This window comes from Leucoraja erinacea, chromosome 1 (genome assembly GCF_028641065.1).
Source record: "Leucoraja erinacea ecotype New England chromosome 1, Leri_hhj_1, whole genome shotgun sequence".
Lineage (NCBI taxonomy): Eukaryota > Metazoa > Chordata > Chondrichthyes > Rajiformes > Rajidae > Leucoraja > Leucoraja erinaceus.
Window position 1 is genome coordinate 4876583 of NC_073377.1, and position 27868 is coordinate 4904450.

Sequence of the window (27868 nt, forward strand, 5' to 3'; positions counted from 1 at the left end):
GTACAGAGGAGGATTACCAGAATAATGCCTAGATTAGGGGGTATTGGCTACAGAGAGAGAGGTTGGACTGACTTGGACTGCATTCCCTGAAACACTGGAGGTTGCAGGAAGACTCGATAGCAGTATCTAAAATTATGAGAGATATTGATAGGGTAGACAGTCAGAACCTTTTCCCATGTACTAGAGGCCATAACTTGCAGGTGAGAGGGGCAAAGTTTAAAGGAGATGCGAAGAGCAAGTTTTCAATGCAGTGAGTGATGCGTGCTTGGAACTCGCTGCCGGGGTGGTGTTTGAGGTGGATATGATAGTGGCATCTAAGAGATATTTGGATAGGCATATTGATACGCAGAGAATGGAGGGATATGGATTATGTGCAGGTGGATAAGTGATGATCTTGGGATTATGTTTGCCGCAGACACTATGGGCCGAAGGGCCTGTTCTCATGCTATACTGTTCTATGTTCTATTCCATTGCCTTAAGAGACATGTGTGGACATTAATGTCAAGCCAAAATATATTCTCGCAAAAAAGGAGTGTTCATTGATTACCACAGTGATAACTGCTGTTATCAGGCAACTGAATGATCCTACCACAACGAGAGAGTGGTCCTGAACTACTATCTTCCACATTGGTGACCCTCAGACTATCTGAAGAAGGGTCTTGACCTGAAACGTTGCCTATTCCTTTGCTCTATTGATGCTGCCTCACCTGCTGAGTTTCTCGAGCATTTTTGTCTACCTTCGATTTTTCCAGCATCTGCAGTTCTTTCTTAAACACTCATTCTTTGATCGATCTTTACTGGCTTTACCTTGCAATAAACATTATTCACTTATCATGTATCTATACACTGTAATGGCTCGATTGCAATTATATAATGTGTTTACGATAACTGGTTAGCACATAGAAACATAGAAACATAGAAAATAGGTGCAAGAGTAGGCCATTCGGCCCTTCGAGCCTGCACTGCTATTCAATATTATCATGGCTGATCATCCAACTCAGTATCCTAAACGCAACAAAAGCTTTTCAGTATACCTCGGCACACGTGACAATAAACTAAATAAATTAAATTGAACTATTCAGTTGAGAATCATCACATTTTGGTCCATGTCCACAATGCTGAGACAGTTCTATGAGCAGTTTTAACGTGTATTTTCACTGCTCACTGAACGGTGCTACATTATATTTGTTCTGGGGAGGTTTGTAGCAGTGCTAAACCTGCATTACAGCACCACAGAGCTGACGCATGGACCATCATTCATTCCATGTAATGGCTGTCAAACCCAGCTAATCCAAGTCTATTGATCACTTGAGATCAGCTGAAATGTCCAAAATGTTCTCCTCCTTTTAGAAGAGCCAACATGTGCAGCTGAAGTTATGTGCTTGGACTCGTTGGGATGTTAGTTAATATACAGATGCTGAATAATAAATATAACAGGAAATGAAACAGAACACAATTAAAGATAAACCAGTCCACAAGAGGATAAAATAACCTGGAATAATTTTGAATGTTCTGCATAATGATCAGAATTGTTTCATCAATAGGCAATGCGAGGTTTTGTATTATACATGGGTGTTGCATTTCCTGTTCAGTCACGGTGTGTTTGTCTATAATTAAAGACAACGGGAATATTCCCTTGGTCCCTGAGTCCTGCAGTTAGGAGCCTTAAGAAAGACCTACAAATAAAAAGTTTAGTTTAGTTGAGAGATACAGCGCGAAAACAGGCCCTTCAGCCCACCGAGTCCGTGCCAACCAGTGATCCCTGCACACTAACACAATCCCACACACACTAGGGACAATTTACAATGATACCAAGCCAATTAACTTACAAACCTGTATGTCTTTGGCGTGTGGGAAGAAACCGAAGATCCCAGAGAAAACCCAGGCAGGTCACGGGGAGAACGTACATACTCCACACAGACAGCATCCGCAGTCAGGCTGGAACCCGGGTCTCTGGTGCTGTAAGGTAGCAACTCTACCGCTGCAGCACCATGCCGCCTGAAAAGATGGAACTTTTCCGGCTAACTATGTTATTGGGACACAATGAGTCGTACGGTTTTGTGGATTTGGACGGTTCTATGATTTATCTTGCCAAATGACTGAATGTATTTTTTTCCTTTAAGGTAATTAATGCAGTGCTCACCTTGGCTGCCAGGCCTCAGAGTAAAGTTGCCCAGGACAACATGGATGTCTTCAAAGACCAATGGGAGAAGCAAGTACGAGTTCTGACTGAGGCTGTTGATGACATCACTTCTGTTGATGACTTCCTGGCTGTCTCAGGTACAGTAAAAGGCAAATGAGCCATGAGAACATAATCTATACCCAAGATCATTAAAATGTCGAGTTTTTGTCATACATTGTACAACTAGACTACTGCCATCAAATTGGCATTCAACTTGCACTAAAAAAGTACTTTCCACTTAATTAAACATCCCATGGCAACGGAACCATCCTACCACAATTCGAGAGCAGTCTTGAACCACTGTCCACCACATTAGAGACCCTCAGACTATCTTTGGATGGACTTTACTTGCTTTATCTCGCATTATTCATGTTTTTCCCCTTTATCATGTATCTGTACAAAGTAGAACGGCTCAATTGTAATCATATATTGTCTCTCCACTGACTGGATAGCACGCAACAAAAATATTTCCATTGTATCTCGGTACACGTGACAATAAACTAATCTAAACTAAACTAAACAAAAGCTAATCAAAGTCTGAACGATTATCCAAGAAAATTTGACATGAAGTTACTTCGAAGAAGTATTAAAGGTAGACAAAAAAGCTGGAGAAACTCAGCGGGCGAGCAGCACCTATGGAGTGAAAGAATAGGCGACATTTCAGGTCGAGACCCTTCTTCCGACCTAGATCATGTACCAACCACTCATTGTGCGGTCTGCTACTAAAGTTGACATGACCTACTTTATCCCAAAATCATTCTTATAGAATCTGAAGTCTTCATTTTGCTTTTTTAATTGGGTTTACGTTTATTATTGTCACGTGCAGCGAGGTGCAGTGGAAAGCTTTGTTTGGCATAGTATTCAATCAAATCAGATAATACTATAGAGAGGGGATCTTATAGAAACTTACAAAATTCTTAAGGGGTTGGACAGGCTAGATGCAGGAGGATTGTTCCCGATGTTGGGGAAGTCCAGGACAAGGGGTCACAGCTTAAAGATAAGGGGGAAATCCTTTAAAACCGAGATGAGAAGAACTTTTTTCACACAGAGAGTGGTGAATCTCTGGAACTCTCTGCCACAGAGGGTAGTCGAGGCCAGTTCATTGGCTATATTTAAGAGGGAGTTAGATGTGGCCCTTGTGGCTAAGGGGATCAGAGGGTATGGAGAGAAGGCAGGTATGGGATACTGAGTTGGATGATCAGCCACGATCATATTGAATGGCGGTGCAGGCTCGAAGGGCCGAATGGCCTACTATTTTTTTTAATTAATTTTTTAAAATTTATTTTATTTATTCCGAACAAGTAAAGACATTAAAGACATTAATAGTAACAAAATCGAAATTATCAAACAATTGGACATTACAATCAATATTTACAAGCAATGGAAAGAACAAAAAGCAAATTTCCAATGTCCAACTCTGTGTCTGTACAAGCTCGAAAAGGAGTGAGAAGAAGAATAACTTATTAAATCTCACCCCTTTTCCCCAACACTCCTGCACCTAATTTCTATGTTTCTATGTTTCTATATATATAACTACAATCAATAGGTCGAGAAAACAGGAAGATACAGAGTACGGCTCTCAGCTATTAAGTGCATCGGTTTCATAGACAAAGTCCAATGTCCCCAATGGGGTAAATGTGATTTGGACAGCTTATGGAAGGAATCGACCACAAGCCTGATTACAGAGAGGAAGAAGCTGTTCCTGAGTCTGGTGCTTTCACGTTTCTGTCGCTTCTGCCCAATGAGAGCTGGGAGAAGATGGAATGACTGGGGATGGACAAATATTTGAAAATGTTGGCTGTTTTTCTGAGGCAGCGTGAAGTGTAGTTGGAATCAGTGCTGGGAGTCTGGTTTGTGCAATGGACTGGGTTACATCCACAAATCTTTGCAATCTCTTGTAGTCTTGGGCAGAACTGTTCCCATCAGCCTGGATAAAGTGAATATGGAGAGGATGTTTCCACTAGTGAGATAGTCTAGGACCAGAGGCCATAACCTCAGAATAAAAGGATTTAACTACAGAAATGAGAAGAGGTGGAATCTCTTTAGTCAGAAGGGGGTGAATCCGTGGAATTCATTGCCACAGAAGGTGGAAGCCATCAATTGATATTTTTAATGCAGATTGATAGATTTTTGATTACTACAGGTGTCAGGGGTTATGGGGAGAAGGCAGGAGAATGGGGTTAAGAGGGAAAGATATATCAACCATGATTGAATGGCGGAGTAGACTTGATGGGCAGAATGGCCTAATTCTGCTCCTATCACATAATTTTATGACCTCTACTGGAGAGAGAATAGCTGAAAGAGCTGAGAACATGCATATGTAAAGCATTTTGAGTCAAGCACCACCACTAAATGCTCCATGCAGTGTTTAAGATCTTGCTTTTGAAGAACTCGCTCGGCCGCCCCGCTCGCGAGAAATAAACCACGCTGTCTTCTTGCTCGCGTTGCCGGGAGTGAGTGACTATTGCGTTCGAGAACCAGCCCTCATCTCTGACCATGCGTCCCCCTTCCCAAACCCAACCCCTCAAACTCTCCTTTCTGTGCCAAATGACCTAATCCTGCTCCGATAACTTACGAACTTGTGATTTCTCTGGTGCATCTGCAGAAATATGTTGGAGTTGTTGAAGACATGCCGTTTTCTCAGATTCATGTGGAATTAAAGACTTTGATGTGTCACTGCAATGTTTACCTCATTATGCCCTGAAAGCACATTCCTTCTTACAGTTGCTTCTATGGACTGCCCAGTCATACGGTCGGAGTAACAACCTAAATGGCCCCACCTCCTGATGTAAAATACTACAGATCAATTTGAATCTTATGTACCTCATCTTCTTCAGATTTGAAACTTGAAAAATCCTGCATACACATTGCATTTTGGCACTTGTTGCCCCCTACTGAGGTTTAATTGCAACAGTGGGAAACAGCATTTAGAAATGAATATTCCAAAAGCCAGTTTCTCCCCACATTCCAAAGATGTGTGGGTTTGTCGATTAAGTTGCCTCTGTAAATTGCTCCATGTGTGTAGGAAGTGGATGAGAAAGTGGCAACACATAGGAGTGGTGTGAACGGGTGATCGATGGATGGTGGGCCGAAGGGCCTGTTTCCATCTTTAAACTAAACTAAACATTTAAGGAAAATAATTGAATTTATCCATAGAATGTGGGTGAGGTACTAAATTAATACTTTACATCAGTATTCTCAAAGGAGAATGTCATGGAGGACATTGTGATTAGTGTGATGTCTATTACTATGCTGGCTGGTTTGAGATCAAGAATTAGGTGGTGTTGAGTCTCGAAAAACATTCAGATGGATAAGTCTCCAGTGCTTGATGGACTCGGTTTGTACTCGCTAGAATTTAGAAGATTGAGGGGGGATCTTAGAGAAACTTACAAATTTCTTAAGGGGTTGGACAGGCTAGATGCAGGAAGATTGTTCCCGATGTTGGGGAAGTCCAGAACAAGGGGTCACAGTTTAAGGATAAGGGGGAAGTCTTTTAGGACCGAGATGCGAAAACATTTTTTACACAGAGTGGTGAATCTCTGAAATTCTCTGCCACAGAAGGTAGTTGAGGCCAGTTCATTGACTATATTTAAGAGGGAGTTAGATGTGGCCCTTGTGGCTAAAGGTATCAGGGGGTATGGAGAGAAGGCAGGGATGGAATACTGAGTTGGATGATCAGCCATGATCCTATTGAATGGCGGTACAGGCTCGAAGGGCCGAATGGCCTACTGCACTTATTTTCGATGTAACTTTGTTTCTATGGTCTATCCCAGATTATTGAGAGAGGTGAGACAGGAGATTACTGGAACGTTGACAAAGATCTTTGTATCCTCTCCAGCCACTGGCGAGGTCACTGTGACCAGTCACAAAAATGGGTGCAGACAATACTCTGGGGAATTTAACCTATTTCCATTTCTGGAGATTTTTGGGCCCTCTCTCACTCAATTAGCAGTTTCCAAGTCAGCCTGAAATATGATCACCTTTCTTTTATGCTCTTACAGCTTCAGACTGTAAACGCCTTTCTCACCAGGGACTAACTGTACAGAACGTTTTTCTTTCTATTATTTATTATGTAAAATAATATGTGTGTTATGATTGTGTTTATAATTTGTTTGGTTGTTTTGTTGTTCCGCGAGCATTGCCACTTTCATTTCACTGCACATCTCGTATGTGTATGTGACAAATAAACTTGACTTGACTTGACTTGACTTCAGTGAGCTATCGACAATGTACCCAGTTTGGCTGTGCTATTGTCTGGAGCATGTTTTTATGTTTCTCTATCTGTGTTTTTTTTATTGGCCACTTACTTGCCATTTACCTGCCCAACTTGTCAACTTCATGCACTGCAGTCAGTTTGTCTTTTCTGGATTATCTAACAACCTGATTACTGACAACATTTGTATCTGGCTCTGAATCGGCTGTAAATGTCACTAACCACTCTATTGATCCTGTAACACTCCACCGGGGACCCCTTATGAATTTTTATTTAGTGTAGTTTAGAGATACAGTCGCGGAAACAGGCCCTTTGGTCCACTGAGCCCGCACTGCCCAGCGATTCTCGTACACTAACACTATCCTACACACATGGGACAATTTTACATTTATACTGAGCCAATTAACCTACAAACCTGTAAGTCTTTGGAGTGTAGGAGGAATCTGAAAATCTCTGAGAAAACCCATGGAGGTTACAGGGAGAACGTACAAACTCTGTACGGAAAGCGTCCGTAGTCAGGATCAAACCCGGGTCTCTGGCGCCCTGACGTAGCAACTCTGCCGCTGCACCACCGTGTCACTCTTTGATAAATCAGCATGGTTCCTATTTATAAACCAATCCTTTTTGCTTTCTCTGAATTAAGTACTTTCCAGTCAATTCCAGAAAAATGCCACCCATTTGATGTTTTTCAGACAAAGCATTGTACAGTGCAATATCAAAAGTTGTTTTGAAATTTAAACATATTTCACAACTTGAGAATTTGTGTTGACAACAAAGGCTGTTTGACAATACTGGTAAATCTGTTGACAAAAAATTCCCTCTCAAGCTGACTCTCTCTAATCCGACTGAAATCAGTGCTCAGTGCTCAGTGCTCATATCTTGCAAGATGCCAGAACAACTAATGTTAGACTAACTGATCTGTTTTTCTCCTCTGCATCATCTCTATGCCCCTTTGTGAAGAGTGCTGTTATATGGTAAAACCTTATTTTTTCTCCCGAAGATTATGTTACAAAAATGGCCGTGTATTTAGAGCACCACAAATACCAGTTTTCCAAAAGTGTGAACGTCAAAAAAGATGAGCACTATATCTATGACAAGTGGGATGAGTAATGGTATATTACTGTTAATGGACTTGCCTTAATATATGAAACTTATTGGCAATGTGGGAGGAAACTGGAGCACCCGGAGAAAACCACAATGGTTGCAGAGAGAACATACAAACTCCGTACAAACAGCACCGGTAGTCAGGTTTGAACCCAGGTCTCTGGCACCGTAAGGCAGCAACACTACCACTGCGCTGCCTTGCCGCCCCAAAGATGATGCTGGAGATGATACTCGAGAAGATGGTGAGATGGGTGGAGAGAAGAGGCTTTGTTGAAGAACATGCTAACAGACAGATGGACAGACATAGACTCTGGAAAAGGGTTCTGACCCGAAGCATCACCTATTCTTTTTCTCCAGAGATGCTGTCTGACCTGCAGAGTTATTCCAGCACTTTGTGTCCATCTATGGTGACAGGCTGTGGTATTCTCTTTCTCTGATGATGATTAAATATCTCTTGGGTTGGGCACATTGTTTGATCTATAGTGCTGAGGCTAATGCAGGTGTCTCCCGTGGAAGACTGTATATGTAGGCATCAACCACCACAATATTTCAGAAATTTATGACACTGAGATTAAGAGCTTACTCTGCTGACTTAATTATCATCCACCTTATTCTACTTCATTGCGGACATTGGTCTCTAGAACTGTTATGCCACGGTGCTGTGAATTATATTCTGCACGCTACAGCTTTCCCATCGATCTTCCGATTGTACTTGAGTTTGATGTATTGTATTTATTATAGTATTATCTGATTTGATTGGATAGCAATCGCAGTGTGGCACGGTGGCGCAGTGGTAAAATGGCTGTCTTACAGCGCCGGAGACTCTGACTCTGACATCGGGGGGGAGAGTGCAGTGGCGAGATAAGCTTTTTTGCCTTCCATCACAGCGATGTGATGGATGTTTGTGTAACTGTGTTGTGTCTCGGGTCTTTTTTTGTTTTGTAATGTATGGCTGCAGAAACGACATTTCGTTTGGACCTCAAGGGGTCCAAACGACAAATAAATTGTATTGTATTGTATTGTATTGTATTGTATTGTATTGTATTCTATTGTGCCGTCTGTACAGCGTTTGTACATTCTCCCTATGACTGCGTGGGTTTTCTCCGAGATTTTCAGCTTCCTCCCACACTCCAAAGACGTACAGGTCTACATCCAAAGATGAAGGTTAATTTGTTTGCAATAAAATGTAAAATGAAAATTGTCCACTGTGTGTGTAGGATAGCATTAATGTGCGGGAATCACTGGTCAGTGCAGATTCGGTGGGCCAAAGGGCTTTTTTCCGCGCTGTATCTCTAAACTAAACTAAAAGCATGCAAAACTATTCTTTTGAGGTAACCCAGTTAATGTGGAAATAATAATAATCCTAACACTAAACTTGCTTGGCACAATGTTATATTATGTTCCAATATGTGAACTTTTGGGTGATCCCAATCACGACCCCAGTAGTAGCAAAAGTGTTGGAGTAACTCAGCGGGTCAGGAAGTATCTCTGGAGAACATGGAAGAAAGGACCCGACCCAAAATGTCACCTGTCCATGTTCGGACTTGCTGCCTGACCTGCTGAGTTACTCCAGCGCTTGGTGTTGAAACAAGGAACTACAGATGCTGGGTTACAAAAAAAAAGACACAAATGCTGGAGTAACTCAGCAGTATAATTGTGATTTGCAACTCAGGGCATGTATATCCACATATCTGGAGATCTGACATCCTATAAGACATGCAATGAACAAGTCTGAATTAGAGATGGAGTTCTTAACCATATAACAATAACAGCACGGAAACAGGCCATCTCGGCCCTACAAGTCCGTGCCAAACAATTTTTTTTCCCCTTAGTCTCACCTGCCTGCACTCATACCATAACCCTCCATTTCCTTCTCATCCATATGCCTATCCAATTTATTTTTAAATGATACCAATGAACCTGCCTCCACCACTTCCACTGGGAGCTCATTCCACACCGCTACCACTCTCTGCGTAAAGAAGTTCCCCCTCATATTACCCCTAAACTTCTGTCCCTTAATTCTGAAGTCATGTCCTCTTGTTTGAATCTTCCCTATTCTCAAAGGGAAAAGCTTGTCCACATCAACTCTGTCTATCCCTCTCATCATTTTAAAGACCTCTATCAGGTCCCCCCTTAACCTTCTGCGCTCCAGAGAATAAAGACCTAACGTATTCAACCTATCTCTGTAACTCTGTTCTTGCTGTGTTGTTAGTCCACTTTTAACTATTGTCAGGATCTCATCAGTAGAGATGGCACCCAACCCAATTGACTATTTGCGTGCTAGCCACAGAAGCAGATCTACAATCACATATTACAATCACTCCACACTTTTACATCTCTATTCCTACAGCAACATTTCTTACGTATCATGTGTCTATACATTGTAAATGGCTCGATTGTATTCATGTATTGGCTTTCTGCTGACTAGTTAGCACGTAACTACATCTCTTCACTGTACCTCGGTACACGTGGCAATAAAATAAACTGAACTGAACAGAGGGATGGTAAAGTGTTGATCTGCTCCACTCCCCCATCAATGTCTCCAAGCCTCCTTATATCTGACCGCCACCCTGACCACATCTGACCATTGTCTCCTGTCAACACACTCCTCCCCAGAACTCTCTCCATCGCCAACCTCACCCATGAATACCAATTATTTGCCAATGATTGCCAATGACAACAAATGCCTAATATTCTGTTCTTAAAGACGAAAGGCAATGGAGGAAAGGCTGTTCATAAGTGATAGGAGCAGAATTAAGCTGTTCAGCCCATCAAGTCTACTCCGCCATTCAATCATGGCCGATCTATCTCTCCTTCTTAACCCCATTCTCCTGCCTTCTCCTCCATAACCGCTGACACCCGTACTAACCAAAAATCTATCTATCTACACTTTAAAAATATCCATTGACTTGCGCTCTACAGCCTTCTGTGCAAATTAATTTCACAGATGCACCACCCTCTGACTAAATAAATTCCTCCTTCTTAAAGGAACATCCTTTAATTCTGAGGCTATGACCTCTAGTCTTAGACTCTCCCACCAGTGGAAACATCATCTCCACATCCACTCTATCCAAGCTTTTCACTATTAGTACTGTTCAATGATGTTCCCCTTCATCCTATTAAACTCCAGTGAGTGCCGTCAAATGCTCAGGACAAACGTTCAGGGCATCTTATCTAACCTACAGAGGAACTTAGAATGGGAGGGGAAGGATCCAGTCGTTGTGGTTAATGTGGGTACCAATAACATTGGTAGAATGAGGAAAAAACGTAATCTTTCTCATGTTTGTCGGTTTTCATGCGCAGGTGAATAGTAAGATTAAACGAGAACTTACCAGTTTGAAGTTTGATCTTGATTTTATGAGTAGTTACGATGAGCGCTTACGTGAAGAAAGGCCGCCCGTCTGCATGCGCGTCAATCTTCAAAGCAGCGGTGTTAAATCACAGATAAAAAGAAGATCTGAGAATAGTAAGATTGTGAAGAAACTAGAACTTCCATATGGCCTTGATAGTATGAGGGTGGGAGCGGTGGGCACGTAATCGCTCATCGTAACTCCTCATAAAATCAAGATCAAACTTCAAACTGGTAAGTTCTCGTTTAATCTTACTATTTTACTTCGGAGTCACGTGAGTGACTACGTGAAGATTTCAAAGCTCTGTGATTTTACGCCGGTTACGAATCCAGGCGTCACACACTGAATGGATTGACCATGGATGAGTGTAATCATTAAAGCATTCAGACATTACGTAGTTAAGTAAAGACACTGATGCTTTAAATGAAAGAAAAGTTTAAAAAAAATAGTTACCCCTCCCAACCTTGAGGGGAAACTAAGGGACAGAACTTAAAATGGTACGTGCAAACACCCCCAGTCCGGTTATGGGTTTGTTATAAAACCGGTGGACCGTTATTTCATTCGTCCATCCTGCAGCCACTAGGATGTCGTCAAGGGGCACGTCCATAGCTCTTGCTGCCGACGTAGATGCAGCCCTGGTGGAGAGAGATTTAACCATATAAATGTTTACTCCTGCTACCGCCAATACCTCTTTTGACCATCTGGAGATGGTTTGAGTTGACACCTTTTCTGGTGTGGTTTTTTTATGGCTGATGAGGACCGATTGTTCTGAGCCTCTGAGGTTCTCCGTAACTCTCAGATAGTGGTGTTAGTATGTTACTGCACACAAAACCGTTGGTCCTCTGGATATGCCAAGAACTGGATCTCCATCCCTGGCAGTCCTGGCCTGCTCTGTTTTATAAGGTTTCTGATTAGGAATGTTATGTTGTTCATATTAGTGGTCATGTAGTCCAACCGTAGCTTTTGCAGTGTCTGGACTCTTTGTCAGCATACCACCTTCAGGGTTAGTTATAGGTGGTCCCCACTGTCAAAGTAGGGTTTGTACCACGCTCACATCCCATGTGTCAGTGTACCTTGGCCTTGGAGGTCTTAAATTGTAAATTCCCTTCATAAATTTTGTTATAAAGGGGTGCGTTCCTATCGAACCGTGCCCTGCTTCCGGCATCAGATTGGAGGAGAGTGCGCCTCTGGCACTATAGATTGCACTATAACTTTGTTTATAGTTATAGTACAGAGTTGATAGGAACTCCAAGACATCCGTTATCCGAACTGTGTTGTATTTGTTCGGACAGTCCTATGCCTTGAAATGGCCTCCTCAGAATCTGCAGACCAACAAGTTATACGTTCATGTAGTGGATGATTGCTCCCTGTAACTGGGTTCACTAGGAGGTCCCTGCTCTTGGGTACAGCCATAACTGGCTGGACTATAATTCCCCAAATTTTTGGGGACCAGGCTTGAGTAGGCCAATCTGGCACTACCAATATGCCTGTGGCTTAGTCTTGCTTGATTTTTGTCAAGCATCGGTTTGTGAGACAAATTGGCGGAAAGCATACATAAACATTCCTTCTCAATTGAGGGAGAAAGCATCCACTGCCTTGCTCCTGGATCCAGCTCGCAGGACACATATCTGGGTAACTAATGGTTTAGTCTAGATGCAAACGGATCAACATCTGGTATGCTAAATCGTGTAGTTATTTCATTAAATACTGCCTGATTCAACATCCATTCTATGTTGTTATTAAACATTCGTGATCCAGCATCTGTCACCGTGTTATATCTACCTCATAGATTTCACAAATATTTCTCTCGATACACCAGTGCCAAATAAGGTTCGACAATCTGTCGTAAGATACAGATTTTACACCACCCTTGTTAATGGATATATGCCACCGCAGTGGTGTTATCAATCTGAATTTGAACAAGCACCGGTTGCATATCGCTACAGAGAACCTTGAGTCCATATTGTGCCCCCAACAATTCTGGGTAATTGATTCCATGTGTTGGGGAATTACAGACTCCTGCTCATTCCATCTGCCCCCACAGCTCTAGACTGTGTTGGTGTCTCCCCATCCTTAGCCACTTGCATAGGTCTGAAGAACCCTCAACGGCTTTCGAGCAAAATTTCCCTTGAGCTGTCTCCCATTCGTTATCCACCATAGTTATTCAACAATGGCCTCTGCTGGCAATCCATAGTTTGCGAATTCGGCCTGCATATAATCTGAGTGTTCGTTCCTTTGCTTGCTGTAAATTCTGGTAATGCAAAGGCCCGTGACGTACTGCTGGGAATGCAGCTACTATTTTCCAAATACACTCGCTGTTTGCCTGATAGATGGCTAGTATTTGACTATCAGGTCATAGCAGGCTTGAGTAATATTGTCGTTTGCCCCTAGGCAAAGTCACCAACATATTTACTGTTTTTGATAGTAAATTCTAGGTAATCAATCACCTTTATAGGTGTCAATTTTGATTTAACTGGATGGATGAGGTAACCAATTCTTTAGTTTGCTTTGACTGATGCTTCTGCCAATTCTTGGTGACTCCAAAAATAAAAATGTCCTCCAAATATGCCATTACTCTGTGGTTTTGAGACCTTTGTAGTCCCAGAATTGGTTTGCGTAGTTTAGTCAATAGTCTAGGAGCTGATGTCAACCCATTTGGCAGAGCTATGCCATCCAGTTAAACTTCAAATATCTCCTGTTCTTAGTGAATAGACACCGAATAGTATGCATCTTTGAGGTTGATGCATGCCATGTGACCATGTTATAGGAAGCTCCTATAAAACAGTAGTTAGACCGTAACAAAAAATTGCTGTTTCTAAAAGTCTGTACTGCACAAATGAGTTAAACCTGGATGAAGTGACATCCTCCATCTGTCACCTGTCCTGGAAGGCAATCCTGCCCAAAATACTGGGCCTGCCTTGAAGACAATTCTGGTCCAAGTTCCAAGTCTGCTTGGAACCTATGTATGTTGTGCAATAAAAAATAATCACATGTTGTTATCTGTTTTTCAAAACCAGATCTGAAATTCATGTTATTGTCATTTTGAACAAAAACGCAAGAGTAAAATTACCAACATGTAACTGGTCCACAATCCCTTGTTTCAGTAAACCCAGACCCACCTACCTCCATGGCTACCGGTGGTCTTGTGGTAAGCCCAAAGGCCCTTGATGCGGGTTCCTTTTCTCTCCTTGATTGGGAGTAGGACTGGTAGGAAGTGTGGATTCCATGTTTCTCCTGACCTCTGCTTGGGTCTTGGTCTGAAAACCTTATCATACTGAGCCTGCCTTGTAGGACAATTCTGGCCATAATTCTGAGTCTGCCTTGAAAGTCGACTCTGATCATATTTCTGTACCCAGCTTTCAAGCTACCACCGGCTTCAGTGAACTGCTTACCCCCTATGGAGGTGTGGGGTGTGTTGTCGCCTACTGATGAAGTTTGCTTGTCGTTGGTACCTTGACTAGTGCAACAGCTTTTGCTTCCTTCTTCTGGTCTTACCTGAAGAGAGGATTCGGCAGCTGGTTTCTCCAAAGTCACCCTGATAGCGCTGTTCCCTTGCTGGCATTTGTGCGGATATTCTGCCAACTGCTGTCTCTTGAGGCCATATGCATGTGCTTCAGTATGTTCATACTTTAATTCGAGATCAGTTACCTACTGATCTCGAAACCAAATTTTATTTGAACGTCATGTGAGGTTCAAATGACAAATAAATGATATTGTATTGTATTGTAATTCGAGATCAGTTACCTACTGATCACTCACACTCCCCTCCATTGAGAGTGAGATTTGTAGATAGCCCTGAAAACAGGTGCTGCCGGACTCATCTGAGTCAACGGGTTGTTTGACTTGCGGGTGGATTTTCCCGTACTGCAGGACCACCAACGGAGCTCTCCTCCTGCAACAAGTCTCCTGCCGGTTCTGCTGCCGGCGCTAAATGTCGGGAAACACCGTCGCCCGCTACTGGGAAATGCTGCGGTCTTCGGCAGCCGACTTCCCCGCGGACCGTCTCCTCGACATCTGAGCCCTGAAACTACAAAAAGTTTCAAGTATGAAAAAACGCAGGTAAGTGATTCAACTTTCCTTACCTGCCCATCCCGACGGGCTGGGAGGACACAGTGCCTGCCAGTCCGTCGCGCATTGCGTTCAGACGTAATGACGCGCACGCAGACGGACGGCCCTTCGTCACGTAGTCACTCACGTGACTCCGAAGTAAAATCCCAGAGCCTTGCTGCTACACTTCCAAACAGCATCTTGTTCGTGCAAGGAATGAGAACGTTTCTAGCCCAAGGCCTGCACCTGTATAATTTTCATCCTGGAGTAGCCTCTAACTCTCACCATTTAAGCAATCTGATAAATGTTTGAAAATATCAATCAAACTTCTCCACAAGCTTATGGGTTTTATAACCAGTGGTTCAAATAACAATCAAGTATTTTGTCAGGGTCAGATTTCTAATGGTATCGATTCTTTAACAGGTTTTCCAGTTTATTCTTGATAGATTAGAGTGACCTCTAACAACTGCATCTGTTTTATTGATTACAATGCTAATGCGCATTCTTAACCTAATAATTATGGGAGCCATTTATAGATCATTAGGCCAGGAGGGTGGAGAAATGTTTTTCATCTCTTTCCATTAATGTTTGTCTTCATGTGCAACCAGGCACAGTGCCATTATTTGACAAGGAGATTTCATACCTATTCATCCTTGAGATGCTGGAATCAATGGGAAGGCTTGTTGGCCAAATCCTTTTTCTTGTTTACTAAAATGGTTTGCTGGTAATGGTTCACTAATCAAAGTGCCAGAGTAACTCACCAGGTCATGTGGTATCTCTGGAAATTTGGATCGGTGACATTTTAGATCGGGAGCCTTCCTTATGTTCTCCAGTATTTGCAGATGACACAAAGCTGGGTGGCAGTGTGAACTGTGAGGAAGATGCTATGAGAGGGCAGGGTGACTTGGACAGGTTGTGTGAGTGGGCAGATGCATGGCAGATGCAGTTTAATGTGGATAAATGTGTAGTTATCCACTTTGGTAGCAAAAACAGGAAGGCAGATTATTATCTAGATGGTGTCAAGTTGGGAAAAGGGGAAGTACAATGGGATCTGGGGGGTCCTTATTCATCAGTCAATGAAAGTAAGCATGCAGGTACAGCAGGCAGTGAAGAATTCGAATTACATGATGGCCTTCATAACAAGAGTAGTTGAGCATCAGAGCAAAGAGGTCCTTCTGCAGTTGTACAGGGCCCAAGTGAGACCACAACTGGAGTATTGTGTGCAGTTTTGGTCCTCTAATTTGAGGAAGAACATGCTTGCTATTGAGGGACTGCAGCGTAGGTTTAGAAGGTTAATTTCCAGGATGGCCGGACTGTCATGTGCTGAGAGAATGGAGCGACTGCGCTCATATACTCTTAAATTTAGAAGGATGAGAGGGACCCTTATTGAAACATATAAGATTGTTAAGAGTTTGGACACGCTAGAGGCAGGAAACATGTTCTCAATGTTGGGGGAGTCCTGGACCAGGGACCACAGTTTACGAATAAGGGGTAAGCCATTTAGAACGGAGATGAGGAAACACTTTTTCACACAGGGAGCTGTGAATCTGTGGAATTCTCTGCCTCAGAGGGCGGTGGATGCCAGTTCTCTGGATACTTTCAAGAGAGAGCTAGATAGGGCACTTAAAAATAGCAGAGTCAGGGGATATGGGGAGAAGGGATGAATGGGTTACTGATTGGGGATGATCAGCCATGATCACATTGAATGGCGATGCTGGCTTGAAGGGTCAAATGGCCTACTCCTGCACCTATTGTCTATTATGGTTACCTCAATATACGTTTCAATCTGCAATTTGAGAGGGCAAAGGTAAAATCGGAAGTGTCAGTATTGCAGTTGAACAAAGGGGACTATGGAGGCATGAGAGAGGAGCTGGCCGAAGTAGACTGGAAGGGGATCCTAGCAGGGTTGATGGTGGGACAACAATGGCAGGTATTTCTGGGAATAATCCAGAAGATGCAGGATAATTTCATTCCAAAGAGGAAGAAAGATTCTAAGGGGAGTAAGAGGTGACCATGGCTGACAAGGGAAGTCAAGGACAGTATACAAATAAAAGGGAAGATGTATAACATAGCAAAGATGAGCGGGAAGCAGAGGATTGGTAATACGGGGACGAAGGTAAGCTAGCCAAGAATATAAAGGAGGGTAGTAAATGCTTCTTTAGGTATGTGAAGAAAAAAAAATAGTTTATACAAATGTGGGTCCCTTAAAGACCGAAACAGGTGAATTTATTATGGGGAACAAGGATATGGCAGACAGGTTGAACAGGTTGGCTCTGTCTTCACTAAGGAAGGCGCAAACAATCTCCCAGATGTACTAGGGGAGAGAGGACCTAGGGTGATGGAGGAACTGAAATAAATTCACATTAGGCAGGAAATGGTGTTGGGTAGACTGATGGGACTGAAGGCTGATAAATCCCCAGGGCCTGATGGTCTGCAAACCAGAGTACTCAAGGAGGTGGCACTAGAAATCGTGGACGCATTGGTGATGTTATTCCAATGTTCTATAGATTCTAGATCAGTTCCAGTGGATTGGAGGGTAGGTAATGTTATCCCACTTTTTAAGACAGGATGGAGAGAGAAAGCAGGGAATTATAGACCAGTTAGCGTGATATTAGTGGTGGGGAGGATGCTGGAGTCGATTATCAAAGATGCAGTGGTGGCGAATTTGGATAGCAGTAACAGGATCAGTCCGAGTCAGCATGGATATACGAAGGGGAAATCATGCTTGACAAATCTTTTGGAATTTTTTGAGAATGTAACAAGTAAAATGGACAAGGGAGAGCCAGTGGATGTAGTGTACCTGGACTTTCAGAAAGCCTTTGATAGGGTCCCACACAGATTAGTGAGCAAAATTAGAGCACATGCTATTGGGGGTCAGGTTTTGACATGGATAGAAAATTATTTGGCAGACAGGAAACAAAGAGTAGGGATTAACGGGTCCCTTTCAGAATGGCAGGCAGTGACTAGTGGGGTGCTGCAAGGCTCGGTGGTGGGACCGCAGCTATTTACAATATACATGAATTAATCAGATGAAGGAATTAAAAGTAAGATTAGCAAATTTGCAGATGACACAAAGCTGAGTGGCAGTGTGAACTGCAATGAGGATGCTATGACGATGCAGGGTGACTTGGACAGTTTGGGCGAGCATGCGACTCCATGCGGCAAGCGCGACCTAACGTGGTCGCTTGAGCCGTACGGCCTCGCGGGGCCGGTCCCACTTCGATTGCCGGAGCCATATGGAGTTGTGCGGAGCTGGTCCTGCATCACGCGGGGCTGCGAAAAACTGACCGTGTTCAAAAATTCCGCACGGCAACGGCCTGCCGGCCCGCAATAGCATTGACGCCGTATGCACAGCCTCGACGGGCGTGCACAGCATCTCGACGCAGTACGCAGCGTCTTGACGCCGTACGTCACGCACAAACTTCCCGCGGACTTCGCTCGAACTTCACGTCCCTCACTCGACCACCGCGCGGCCCCCGCTTCAGGTTTGGTCGCTTGCCACATGCAGGTCGCATGCTCGTGGGACAGGCCCTTTAGATAGAACTCTTAGGGCTAGCTGAATCAAGGGGTATGGGGAGAGGGCAGGAACGGGGTACTGATTGTGCATGCTTAGCCATGATCACATTGAATGGCGGTGCTGGTTCGAAGGACCAAATGGCCTACTCTTGCACCTATTCTCTGTTGTCTATGAATGGGGTTGAGAGGGAAATATCGATCAGCCGTGATTGATTGGCAAAGTAGATTTGATGGGCCGAATGGCCTAACTCTGCTCCTATGATTTATGAATATAAACTTATGTGTGTTTCCGTAAACCTGCATCTGTTGTTCATTGTATGCCTAAATTGGTCTGAAGAAGGTTTCGGACCCGAAACATCAGCCATTTTTTCTCTCCAGAGATGGTGCCTGTCCATTTGAGTTGCTCCAGCATTTTGTGTCTGTCTTAACTGGTTAACTAATCTGTGTTTTGCTGTCAATTCCCTAAATCTTTCCTCAATGTCGTCCTAAATTCACATTTCAAGTATTTACACAGTTGGCTTCTGAAAGTTGCCATTGAATTTATATCCATTACCCTTTCACGCTGTGCATTCCAGGTAACAATAGCTCAGGTCATCAAAGAGGTTTGTGCTGTAATTTGGCTATTAAATGTACACCAATTCAAACAGTGTCATGTCACCTAAAAATGTTTTAAAAGCAAAGTGTTTGCTGAAATTACCCTTAGGGATACGAATCAGGGAACAATCTGATTTTGTTTTTGTGAATGGAAAGTTAGCCAGTTTAAATATAAGTGGTTACAACCCCCTATGTTTAAATTAATGAGCTGAATCTTTTGCATTCAGTGGCCCCAATGTGTTCTATTTTACATTGGAGTGACTCGGCATGGCAACCGGCAATTTTGGGTAAATATATTTGGGTACATATTCAGTATCTCCTGCCTATTTCTTTCCCCTTCTTTTCTCCCCTCTCATCCCTGTGCCCTGCCTTGATATGCACCCATTCCACCCCTTTTCCCCCCCCCCCCCCCCCCCATCCCCTTCCACCTATATTCCTTCATCGGACTTCACATTTCCCATATCTTCTATCAAATCCTTATCTCCCACCTTTTTTTTTTTTCATCATCTCTGTCCAATCATCTGCCAATCCCAAAATTCCTTCATCTATATCAACCCATCACTTGCCAGGAATAAAACACCACAATGTGTTGGATTGACCCTCAGCGATCCAAAATGTCACCATTGAATACATGAATGAATCAGATGAAGGAATTAAAAGTAAGATTAGCAAATTTGCAGATGACACAAAGCTGAGTGGCAGTGTGAACTGCAATGAGGATGCTATGAAGATGCAGGGTGACTTGGACAGTTTGGGCGAGCATGCGACCATGCGGCAAGCGCGACCTAACGTGGTCGCTTGAGCCGTACGGCCTCGCGGATTGGTGACATTTTGGATCAGGGGCCTTCTTCAGGTCCCTCCTGATTGTGGGCTGGGGGGGTGGGAGGGGTGGATAGAAATCTCAAAGTGAGGCTGGGCAGGACACATGGTACACAATGGCACAGCAGTAGAGCTTCTGCCTCACAGTGTCACAGACCCGGGTTCGATCCTGACTATGGGTCCTGTCCAAATGGAGTTTTTACATTCTCGCTGTGACCACGTGAGTTTTCTCCGGGTTCTCCGGTTTCCTCCCATACTCCAATGACATGCAGGTTTGTAGGTTAATTGGCTATTGTAAATTGTAAATTGTCCAGGAAGTGTAGGATAGAACTAGTGTATAGGGGGGTCGGCGCCTACCTGGTGGGCCGAAGGACCATTTTATACAGGCTGTATCTTTAAAGTCTAAAGGACAAAGCCTGGAAGTAATAGGAGTGAGGGAGGATTTTGATAGGCAGATGGTTGGACAAAAACTAGGGATGAAAAGACAGAAGGTATGGGAGACAAAAGGATTGAAGAGTTGTGAATTGTGAAGCTAAAGAAAGGAATGTTGATGGCAGGAGAGGGGGAGGGGAGAAATACGTATCAGTGCAGGAGTGCAGGTGCATGGTTCCTTGAAGATGGAGTCGCAGGTAGATCGGGTGGTCAAAAAGGCTTTTGGCACACTGGCCTTCATCACTCAAATTATTGAGTATAGAAGTTGGGAGGTCATGTTGCAATTGTATAAGGCGTTGGTGAGGCCACGTTTAGAGTATTGTGTTCAGTTCTGGGCACTGTGTTATAGGAAGAATGTTGTCAAGCTGGAAAGGGTACAGAGATCATTTACAAGAATATTGCCAGGGCTAGATGGTCTGAGCTATAGGGAGAGGTTGAGTAGGGGGGAGCTCTATTCCTTGGAGAGTGCAGGAGGATGAGGGGTGATCTTATAGAGGTGTATAAAATCATGAGAGATATAGATTGTGTGTGTGTGCGTGTGTGTGTGCGTGTGTGTGTGCGTGTGTGTGTGCGTGTGCTTGTGTGCGTGTGTGCGTGTGTGCGTGTGTGTGCGTGTGTGTGTGTGTGTAGAAGGAGGGTTGTAGTTACCCTAAATTGGAGAATGTAATGTTCATACCGTTGTGTTGTAGCTACCCAAGTGGAAAACTGAGATGCTGTTTCTCTAGTTTGCGTATGGCCTCACTCTGGCAATAGATTTATCCTGCCCCTCCCCCCCAACCTCTCTTCAAGCTTTCTGCCCCCATCCATCATCAGTGTGAAGAAGTGTGCCTACAGGAAATGCAGTTGCCGGTTTACAATAAAAAAGGTACAAGTGCTGGAGTAACTCAGCGGGTCTGGTCGTATCTCTGGAGAATATGGAGAAGAGACATTTCTGGTCGGGATGCTTCTTCACACAGATCAGCTCAACTGCAGTTCCTTACCTTTGAACTAACTTTAATCAGGCTTACAGCCATAGAGCCATCAAGTGATACAGTGCGGAAACAAGTCGCCCACACCGGCCAACATGTCCCAGCTACACTCGGCCCACCTGCCTGCCTTTAACACATATCCCTCCAAACTGGTCCAATCCATGTGCCTGCATTTCTTAAAAATTGGGGTAGTCCCTTCCACAAATGCCTCCTCTGGTAGCTAGTTCCTTACACCCACCACCCTTTGCGTGAAAAAGTTACCCCTTAGATTCCATATAACAACCATATAACTGTATAACAATTACAGCACGGAAACAGGCCATCTCGGCCCTACAAGTGCGTGCCGAACAACTTTTTTCCCTTAGTCCCACCTGCCTGCACTCATACCATAACCCTCCATTCCCTTCTCATCCATATGCCTATCCAATTTATTTTTAAATTATACCAACGAACCTGCCTCCACCACTTTCACTGGAAGCTCATTCCATACCGCTACCACTCTCTGAGTAAAGAAGTTCCCCCTCATGTTACCCCTCACCAAAGCCTTGGACAATTTTAACATTACATCCCAGCTTCTATACTCAATGCTCTGATTTATAAAGGCTAGCATACCAAAAGCTTTCTTTACCACCCTATCTATATGGGATTCCACCTTCCTGTTCAATCTCTTCCCCTTCACCTTAAGCCTATGTCCTCTGAGGACTTTATCCGTCTTTATCTTGCACTAAATGGTGTACCCTTTATACTTTATCTGTACACCATGAACGGCGTGATTGTAATCAAGTATAGTCTTTTCCTTGATTGGAAGGCACGCAAACAAAAGCTTTTCAATGTACCACGTGACTATAATGAACTAAATTACACTGGATGAATTGAGCTGATGAACACACAAGAGGTTACACAGAGCATTGGTGGCTGGCTGGCCACAACATGCAGTTCAGGGTTGTGCCGACTTCTGTGCCTGCGCACTGCCCTTTCACTTTTCCTATGAATTCTGGGACCAGGGCCAATTCCAGCTTTGCCTGAGTTAACAGTGCGAATCATTGGATATGTAGTCCCTTAGCTTTTCACCAGTCACAGCTATGGCATTAAGTACCACCCTTCTGAAAGGGGTCACAATGTGGAAGAGTTAAGTGGAAGTTTTTTCTAATTCTTAATTGATATCCATCTTTTAATTGATTTTCATGTGTTTTTTCTGGAACGTTACATTTAAAGGAAAACAATTTTTAATTTTTTTTAATCTATTTCAACTGGTTCTAAGCCAGAGTCCAAACCAAGCTGACACCAAAGGCATTGACTGTTTTCTAAAAGGGGAGAGAACTTCAGAAATCTGAGTTGCAAAGTGCAGCATTCCCAAAAAGCTAATTTGCAAGTCGAATCGGTAGTAAGGAAGACAAATGTAATGGTCGCATTTATTTTGAGAGGGCTAGAATAGAAAACAGGGATGCACTGGTTAAGATTTATAAGACACTGGTCAAACTATAATTAGAGTATTGTGAGCAGTTATGGGCCCCATATCTGAGGAAGGATGTGCTCACATTGGAGATGGTACAGAGGAGGTTTACAGGAATAATCCCAGGAATGATTAGATTAATATATGATGAGTGTTTGAATGCACAGGGCCTGTACTCGCTGGAGTTTAGAAGGATGAGGAACTTACTGAATAGTGAAAGCCTGGATAGAGTGGATGTGGAAAGGATGTTCCCACGAGCGGGAGATTCTAGGACCAGAGGCCACAGCCTCAGAATAAAAGGATATAACTTTAGAAAGGTCTTGAGGAATGTCTTTAGTCAGAGGGTGGTGAATCTGTGGAATTCATTGCCACAGAAGTCCGTGGAGGCAAAGTCAGTGGATATATTTAAGGCGCAGATAGATAGATTCTTGATTAGTACAGGTGTCAGAGGTTATGGAAGAAGGCAGGGGAATAGATGGAGAGATAGATCAGCCATGATTGAATGGCGGAGTAGACATAGAAACATAGAAATAGAAAATAGGTGCAGGAGTAAATCATTCGATCCTTCGAGCCTGCACCGCCATTCAATATGATCATGGCTGGTCATCCAACTCAGTATCCTGTACCTGCCTTCTCTCAATACCCCCTGATCCCTTTAGCCACAAGAGACACATCTAACTCCCTCTTAAATATAGCCAATGAACTGTGGCCTCAACTACCTTCTGTGGCAGAGAGTTCCAGAGATTCACCACTCTCTGTGTAAAAAAATGTTTTTCTCATCTCGGTTCTACAGGATTTCCCCCTTATCCTTAAGCTGTGACCCCTTGTCCTGGACTTCCCCCAACATCGGGAACAATCTTCCTGCATCTAGCCTGTCCAACCCCTTAAGAATTTTGTACGTTTCTATAAGATCCCCCCTCAATCTCCTAAATTCTAGTGAGTACAAGCCGAGTCTATCCAGTCTTTCTTCATATGAAAGTCCTGACATCCCAGGAATCAGTCCTGACATCCCAGGAATCAGTCCTGACATCCCAGGAAGAAGGCAGGGGAATGGTGTTAGGAGAGATAGATCAGCCATGATTGAATGGCGGAGTAGACTTGAGCCAAATAGCCTAATTCTGCTATTAGTAGTTATGAACTTACTGACCACTCTGCTACAAGAGACCACCTTGGCAGAGTGACCACAAGTCTGTTTGCAATCGCATGGCTACAAAGGATTATTGCAGCCGTGGGCAGAGCATGAGTGACCATTTTAGGGTGCAGAGAGGGTTAATCCGAAGGCCAGCTCATCAAAAAGAAGGTCCTCCAATTCTTTGTCCTTTACTCAATAGACAATAGACAATAGGTGCAGGAGTAGTAGGCCATTCGGCCCTTCGAGCCAGCACCGCCGTTCAATGTGATCATGGCTGATCATACTCGCAGAGATGATTTGAAAGTCTGAAAAAGAATCCCGACCTGAAACGTTACCCGTCCTTTTTCACTGGAGATATTGCCTGATCCGCTGAGTTACTCCAGCACTTTGTGTCTGCCTTCGATGATTTCCTTTCCATGGCTGCTTTCCTTTCATCAGAAATGTTGAATTTGCACTCATAGCTCCAAGTATTTCCATACATCTCTTCATGATGATACTCCTCAAAGCTCCTCTGGAAAAAGGTTTTGACTTGTTCTTATAGCACCACATCTGACTTTATTTATAGTCACACTCGGGGTGTTTTAGTGTGGGAAAGATGTGCCCATTAAGAATCAATGCTGATCTTGTGTGCTCAGAGTCATACTTATAATAGTTAATCAGAACAGTAAGCCCTGTTGTTTGTTTTTACTGTTTTATCATTTAAGCGCATCAACTTCACTGCACCTTATACCCACTACAAACTTGAAACTGAAAAGTCAAGGAGTCTTAAAACCCAAATGATTTTTTTCTCCAATTCTTTCCTTTGAATTCTTGCAGAAAACCATATACTGGAGGACGTGAACAAGTGCGTCATAGCTCTCCAGGAAAGCGACGTGGACACACTGGATAGAACCGCTGGAGCCATTCGAGGGCGAGCAGCAAGAGTTATCCACATTATCAGTGCTGAGATGGAGAACTACGAACCTGGACTGTACACTGAGAAAGTAATGGAATCCACCAAGTTACTCTCAGAAACCGGTAAGGTTCATTGCTCAAAATTTGTCTTATTCTTCATATATTCCTCATATATTCTCTCCACTCTTAAAACTGAGTAGAGAGGGATTTAAGGTGCCTGTGAATACTCTCGCTTGTTGGTCCGTGTAGGACGTGGCCTAAAGTCAGTTTGTTTATTTATTACTTTATTTAGGTATCGGGAGAAGGCAGGAGAATGGGGTTAGGAGGGAGAGATATATCAGCCATGATTGAATGGCGGTGCAGACTTGATGGGCCGAATGGTCTAATTCTGTTCTGATTACAGTACTTATGACCTTATCTATATTAACTAAATTTAGATTACCTGATAAATATCTAACCAGGACTTGGGGGCCTGAACTATAGGGAGAGGTTGGGCAAGCTAGAATTTTATTGCAAGAGGATGAGGGATGATCTTACAGAGAAATATTAGATATGAGGGGAAGTAATAGAGTAGAGTCTTTTATCTAGAGTAGGGGAATCAAGGGCCAGAGGACATATGTTTAAGGTGAGAGGGGAAAGATTTATTAGGAACCTGAGGCACAACTTTTTCTTATAGAGGGTGGTGGGTAAATGGGACGAGCTGCCAGACGAGGTAATTCAGGCGGGTTCTATAACAATATTTAAAAGACATTTGGATAGATACATGGATAGGAAAGGTTTAGAAGGATAATGAAAGGCTTGGATAGAGTGGATTTAGTAAGGAAGTTTCCACTAGTTGGAGAGTTTAGGTCCAGAGGGCACCACCTCAGGATACAAGGACGTACCTTTGGAAAGGAGATAAGGAGGGATCCATCTGGTCAAAGGGTGGTAAACCTGTGCAATTCAATGCCAAAGATGGCTGGAGAGACCGTTGTTTAAAGTGGAGATTGACAGGTTCTTGATTAGCAATGGTGTCAAAGATTATGGGGAGATGGCAGGAGAGTAGGGTTGTAAGGGAAAGATAGATCAGCCATGATTGAATGGTGGAATAGATTCGAAGGGCTGATGGCCTAATTCTGTGCCAATGACATAACTTATTATAGGATAGATAGAAAGATATGGGCCAAATGCGGGCATGTGTGGCTAGTGTAGATAGAGCATCTTGGTTGGCATGGGCAAGTTCGGCCAAGGGCCTTGTTTTTATGATGTATGACTGAATCGCTAAATCAAAGCCAGTAATTTTCTTATTTATTTAAATGCATTTTCATATTGTTTTTTGTTCCTTGGAATGAATAAATCATGGATTTTAATGACCATTGATTGATCTTTATGCTTAAGTTTCTTTGGATGAGATGACGCCATGGTTCCTCCCAACAAAAAGGTCTATTTTCATGAAATATTGCAAAGACATCTTAAAATGTATTTCAGCCAGTGTGATATCAGGACAAACAGTGGTGTTTGTGTCTATTGAAGGGTCCTGACCTGAAACGTCACCTAACGGGCCTGTCCCACTGCGGCGACCTAATTGGCGAGCTTAGAAGGGTTTGCCCTCGACTCATACTCACAACATGGTCCACACGAGGTCCTCGAAGGTCTTTGTAACTCTCCTTCATGCTTGAGAGTAGTCCCCACGTACTCGAGGCCTGAGCTAGGTAGCGGTGTATTGTTCAACATGATGAAAAATGCCCGCGAGTAAAAAAAGGTCGACATGGAAAAAAATCGATATTTTTTTACTCGTAGGCTTAGTCGAGGTAGGTCATAGTAGGTCGTAATGCTATCCTAGGTAATCAAAGGCAATCAAAGGTAATCGAAGATAGTCGAAGGTAAAGCTCGTTGAGAAAAAAAAGATCAGTAAACCGACTGGTAATGTTAAAAGCGCGCTAAACTTTATTAAAATATGTCTGGCTTCTTAAAAGTGTCTCCACTCCTTCTACCTCCCTTCTTCTTCCCTTCTCCCTCCCTTCTCTCCCGTTCTCCCTCGCTTCTCCCTCGCTTCTCGCCCCTTCTCCCTCGCTTCTCCCTCCCTTCTCTCCCCTTCTCTCCCCTTCTATCCCCTTCTATCCCCTTCCCTCCGCTTCTCTCCCCTTCTCTCCCACTCCCTCCCCCCCCTCTCTACCCTTCTCACCCCCCCCCCCCCCCCCCCCCACCACGCTCTCTAAAGGACTTACCGTACACTGTGCAGCTGTGTTTTACATTCCTGTTCATCGCGGGTGTGAATTTCAGACAGCGCTCCCCTGCTTGCTTTGGCCCCCGCCTTTGCGATGTGTGTGTGTGTGTGTGTGTGTGTGTGTGCGCGCAGACGGTCGATCCGGCTCGCGGTTTCATCGCTGATGTTCGATCCAGCTCGAGGTTTTTCAGGCGAGTCTCCTCGAGCTTGAAGGTCGAAGACAGTCGCTGAAAAGTCGCTTTAGTGGGACAGGCCTTGAACTGAATGTGGAGAGGATGTTTCCACTCATGGGAGAGTCTACGACCAGAGACCATAGCCTCAGAATAAAAGGACGTACCTTTAGAATAATGAGGAGGAATTTCCTTAGAGGGTGGTAAATCTGTGGAATTAATTGCCACAGGCGGCTGTGTTGTCCAAGTCATTGGGTATTTTTAAGGCGCAGATTAACAGATTCTTGATTAGTAAAGATGTCAGGGGAAGGCACGAGAATGGGGTTGTGAGGAAAATATAGATCAGCCCTGAATGTGGTTGGGAGGGAAAGATAGATCATTCCTGCTTGAATGGCGGAGTAGACTTGATGGGCCGAAATGCCTAATTCTGGTCTTATAACTTATGAATTTATGAACTAACGTTGTTCTCCTGAGATGCTGCCTGTTTCCTGAGGTGCTGAGTTATCCAGCACTTTTTTTTTTATTGTGGTGTTTGTAAGTCAGTAAAAGTGCAGATACTGCTGTAATACCCAGGCATGGAAAACTGGAATTCCTCTGTCTTTCCAATCAATAATCCTATGAAATGATGCTCTTAAAGATAATCTGGTTGGAAATACTGCAGAAAACCATCAAAGCTAGTAGGCTCTGAGTGTCGAATGCCAGTTAGAGGTACACTTGCCTGTAATTCATCTAGCATGGATGTGACCAGCAACATATTAGCCTATGAATTCCAGTCTACCTCTTGCCTT

The 27868-nt window shown here is 43.6% G+C and overlaps 1 protein-coding gene across 2 annotated transcripts in view; it reads left to right on the top strand.

Moving 5' to 3' along the window:
* ctnna2 (catenin (cadherin-associated protein), alpha 2) overlaps positions 1 to 27868 on the top strand; it is a 1403856-nt gene that overhangs the window by 983459 nt on the left and 392529 nt on the right. For both annotated transcript variants that reach the window (XM_055644902.1, XM_055644985.1), the window contains exons 11-12: positions 2124 to 2280; positions 24627 to 24827. In XM_055644902.1, coding sequence (XP_055500877.1) covers positions 2124 to 2280; positions 24627 to 24827 — 358 coding nt within the window. The remainder of the gene's footprint in view (positions 1 to 2123; positions 2281 to 24626; positions 24828 to 27868) is intronic.